This window comes from Octodon degus, unplaced genomic scaffold, assembly GCF_000260255.1.
Source record: "Octodon degus isolate 3935 unplaced genomic scaffold, OctDeg1.0 scaffold00011, whole genome shotgun sequence".
Lineage (NCBI taxonomy): Eukaryota > Metazoa > Chordata > Mammalia > Rodentia > Octodontidae > Octodon > Octodon degus.
The window spans coordinates 16,087,026-16,091,851 of record NW_004524587.1 but is presented as its reverse complement, the minus strand read 5'-3'; the positions used below and the strand labels follow the sequence as shown (position 1 = coordinate 16,091,851).

At 37.3% G+C, this 4,826-nt stretch overlaps 1 protein-coding gene across 4 annotated transcripts in view; it reads left to right on the top strand.

The window, feature by feature from the left end:
- The window catches only part of LOC101585909 (chemokine-like factor), a 19,183-nt gene that overhangs the window by 7,989 nt on the left and 6,368 nt on the right, over positions 1–4,826 (top strand). For 3 of the 4 annotated variants that reach the window (XM_023709379.1, XM_023709380.1, XM_004625914.2), the window contains one exon: positions 1,437–1,532. The exons of the other annotated variant lie outside the window; for it this stretch is intronic. In XM_023709379.1, coding sequence (XP_023565147.1) covers positions 1,437–1,532 — 96 coding nt within the window. The remainder of the gene's footprint in view (positions 1–1,436; positions 1,533–4,826) is intronic. 4 annotated transcript variants of the gene reach the window in all.

Genomic DNA, 4,826 nt, shown 5'->3' with positions numbered 1-4,826 from the left:
AGGGAAGGGTCTACAGGGTGTGCAGGGTCTCACTACTAGATCGGACTGGTAGTGATCTGCCTGTTTACAGCCTCCCAAGTGCTGGGATTACAGGCGCGCACCACCATGCCCAGTCTCAATTGCCATCTCAGTGTACCCTGGGGGTGGGGCTGGCACTGGCAAGCCTGGGGATCGAATCCCTGGCCCCTCCGCCTGCTTGCAGGAGCTTTAATCCACTGAGCTATTTGGCTGACCCTAGTATATCTAATCTTGCCCTACCCACACTGAACCTCTTTCTACATTGTACTTACTAGCTATTTTTCTAAGTTATCCACATTTTAAACATTAGTATTTCTGTATTAATTCCTTCCTGCCCCCTTACCTACAAATGCAAATAAGCTAAATTGTCTTAGAATAAAGACAGTTTACTTTCCCACAGTACACATTCATGCAACAGTGAAAACTTCAATTTCTTTTTATTTCAGTACTGGAGATCGAATCCCAGGCCTCATACACACACTAGGCAAGAGCTCTACCACTCGGCTATGTCACCAGCCCTGTTTTAATATATTTTGAGACAGGGTCTAAGTTTCCCGGGATGGTATGACCTTGAGATCCTCTTTCCTCAGCCTCTAGTGAATTACAGGTGTGCACTGCCATGAGCAACTAAATTGCACTTCCTAGAGCCGCGGTTCAGACTAAAATGTTTCATTCTGGAGAATTATTAAATGAGCTATATAAACAAATGACATAATTGGTCAGCTTTTGTGTGTAGACTGTGAGATTATCTTAGAAGTGATCATTTTGTCTTAAGCATACTGTTCTATGTTTTTTTTTTTTATTTAAGGAACATAAAATTGTTTTATACATTTTCTCATACAGTATTAAAATTGGGCCTTCTGACTTTTTGGGGTATCCACTGTACCCTAAATCTTCTACTTAATGCGTCATTTACTTTCTTTGCTAACCAGATACTCCACCTGTATTTAAGAAAATTAAGCCTTAAGCAGTTAAATGATGGGTGTATTATAAATAAAGGGAACCACTAGGTGTCAGTGGAGACCACATACTATGTGTCATTTTTACCATGGCATTTGGGTTTCTTGAACAATATGTTTAATAAAAATGAAACATTCAGAACTTTTAGAGAGGGCTGGGGATGTGGCTCAGATACAGTGTTTGTCTAGCGTGTGCAAGGCCCTGGGTCTAATCATTAGCACAGAAAAAAGCTACAGGGCGCTGACCTTTGTTTTTTGGTTTGGTTTGGTTTTTATTTTGTTTTGTTTTGCATGGCTTGGGAGGGGTCTTGTCTTTTTTTTTTTTTTTTTTTTTTTTTCTCGGTTCTGGGGATCAAACTCAAGGTCTTATGCATGCTAGGCAAGTGCTGTACCACTGAGCTATATTCCTATCCATTTGTGGTCTTTATATACAACTGACTTCCTTATCTGTATCTTTAGGATATTATCAACTCAATGGTAACAACATTATTCATGATCATCGTATCTGTGTTAGCACTGATGCCAGAAACCACAACGTTGATAATCATTGGAGGAGTAAGTAGGGGTCTTCTTACTTTCTTCAGGTTTTATCGGAATACATATCTATTTGGAAAACATAAATACGTAAGTAAGCTGTACTGTGTGCATCCTTGGGGCTCCTAGGCCAGTATATAGTACTTTTTGCCTTATTTTATATAATATTTTGTATAAGTGAATGCATGCCCTGATTAACATGAAGGAGTATGATTTTATACTAGAACTGAAGTTAACCAAATAACAGAAGTTACTACATATTTCTTCTAGTTACATAGGGTGATATAGACTGCTGGAGTTGGCCTAATGTCATACAAAAATTAGATGAATTTTTATAGCTTTCCTTTGTGTGTGTGTGTGTGTGTGTGTGTGTGTGTGTGTGTGTGAAACAAGTCTCACCATATAAGTCAGGCTGGCTTTGAACTCACTGTGTAGCCCAAGCTGGCCTCATACTCACAGCCGTCTCCTCCCTCAACCTCCAAAGTGCTGGGATTACAGGCATCTGCCACCATGCCTGGAAACTTTTCCTTTTAAAGAAAAAGATACATATGACTTGTTAATATGAGACACACTGTTCTGAATCTTCTTCAGATGGAAGATGTTCTCATGATAGAAGAATATAATATAAAGCCTTGCAGCTGAAGGATTATTTTTGAACACTGCTTAAAGAAAAGCAAATCAGCTGAATCAGACCTTACCCCAGAAAGCAAATGAAAATACAAAATTCAAGTCATTTGATTATATTTTCATCTGATATTCTCTCAAGATTCACTTGACTTTTCTAGGTTCTAATATGGGTAATTGAATTAGAAAATTTTTCTTCTCTCCTACTTCCTCTTTCATAATATGAGTCACTTAGGAGAATTGACCATGCTTAGCCTTGTATGTAAGAACCCATGACTGTCATCTCTCTTTGGCCTTCATGAGAGATCTCATGAGCAGCTTCATGAGGGATCAGAATTATTCTAGAGATGAGACAACGCTGAGACAGCAATTTCTCCCAATTGTTTGTTTATTTTTTAAAAGCGCTAAGAAGCTTTTGTGTGTGTGTGTTTAATATTTATTTATTTATTTATTTAGTGTGTGTGTGGCCAGCTCAGCCCACCAGGGGGCGGGCTGGCTGGCATGTGGTGCTGGGGGATTGAACCGCGGTCCCTGTGCTTTGCTAAGCTTGTTCTAAGTAGGTGCTTTAGACCACTGAGCCATCTCACCAGCCCTCCCAATTGTTTTTTAAAGACAGGTTTTTTCCTTTCCTAGTAAGGAAGAAAGAGGGATAAGGCATAAGATTTATGTTCACTCACTTATTTATTGTTTATAAAAGATTAAAAAAATTCAAAACAAGATAATAGGAAGGTAACAATGGTTAGTACATTGCAAGTTGTTATCTTTAAATTAGTTGCTCAGAGTCCAAGAAACAGGCATTTAATTGTCCAGATAATATAGACATGAACCTTTCGTTTCAAAGAACTAGGAGGAATTAGTATAACTGTCTTAACTACCTTGTGTGTGTGTGTATGTGTGTGTTTTTCTTTTTCCTTTTCCCTTCCTTCTTTCCCCATTCTAGTTTCTCTTTTCAACAGTTTCTTCCCATTTTACACTACCTATTGTACATTTTGGATCTCATTTACTTTTTCAGCTTCTCACACTAGGGAAACAATACAGTATCTGCATATGTGCATCTGGTTTATTTCACTTAGGAGTACGGTCTCAAGTTGCATGCATTTACCTGTAAGTCTCCAGTTTATCCTTTATGGCTGAGTAGTATTCCATTGTATAAAAAGACCACATTATGGTTTATTTCTTCACTGTCTTGGTGGTTTCTGCTGCTGTGCAAAAGATTTTTGAGAGATGAGTTCTGAGTTGTTGGTTATTTGTAATAGTACCTGTGCAATCAGGGTATTGTTCATAATCTTTGCCTATACCAATGTCTTCAAGAGTATTACCTATTCTGTCTTCTGGGAGATTCAGTGTTTCTGTTTTAGAACTGAAATCTTGGATTCATTTTGAATTTAGTTTAGTGCATGGTAAAAGACATGGGTCCAATTTTAATCGGCATGGGCAGAGTCAGTTTTTCCAGCAACATTTGTTAAAGAGGCTATCTTTCTTCCAGTGAATGAGTATGTCTGGAGTTGTTTCTGCATCTTCTAGTTGGTTCCATTGATCTTCAGGGTTTTTTCTCTTTTTTGCTGATACCATGCTATTTTTATCCCAGTAGTTTTATAGTATAATTTGAAGTCAAGGATTGTGATGCCCCCTGCCTTGCCTTTTGCCCAACATTGACTTTACTATTTTGTCTTTGCTGGTTCCAAATGAATTTTAGGATTGTCTTCCCTAATTCTTTGAGATATGCTGTTGGAATTTTGATTAGAATTGCATTAAATCTGTATAACAGTTTTGGAAGTATGGTCATTTTCACTGTATTGGTTCTTCCTGTTCAGGAGAGGATATCAGAAAATGGATGTCTTTCCATTTTCTGATATCCTTTTCAGTCTTTTTCAGAATACTGTACTTTTCAATGTAGAGATCTTTTACATCCTTCATTGGATTGATTCCTAGGTATTTCATTTCTTTGGATGCTATTGTGAAAGGTGTTTCCATAATTTCTCTCTGAGTGAATTTGTTATTTCTGTACAAGAAAGCTATTGAGTTTTGAGTATTGACTTTGTATCCAGGTACACTACTGGATTTGCTTATTAAATCTAGCAGCTTTTAGTGGCATTTTTTGGGTCTTCTGTGTAAGTATCATATCATCTGCAAGTGATAATTTAACTTCTTCCTTTCCTATCATTATTCCTTTCTTTTTATCTTGTCTAATTGTTTGGGCTACATAGTCCAGAACCATGTTGAACAAGAGTGGAGACTGTGGACATCATTGTCTTGTTCCTGATTTTAGAGTGAAAGCTTTCAGTTTTTATCCATTTGGTATGATGTTGGCAGTTGTTATCTGTGTACAGGAAATTTGTCATAGATGGATTTCATTAGATTGAGATAAAGGCCATCTCTGCCGAATTTCAGTAGGGTTTTTATCATGAATGGGTGCTGGACTTTATCCAAAGGTTTTTCTGTGTCTATTAAGATGATCATATGACTTTTTCCTTGACTCTGTTAACATGTTGCATTACATTTATTGATTTACATGTTATACCATCCCTGCATCACTGAGATAAATCCCATTTGGTCATGGTGTATAATCTTCTTGATTTGCTGTACTCTGTCTGCCAGTATCTTATTGAGGATTTTTCCATCTGTTTTGGTTTTTTTTTTAATTTTATTTATTTATGTGTGTGTGTGTGTGTGTGTGTGTGTGTGTGTGTG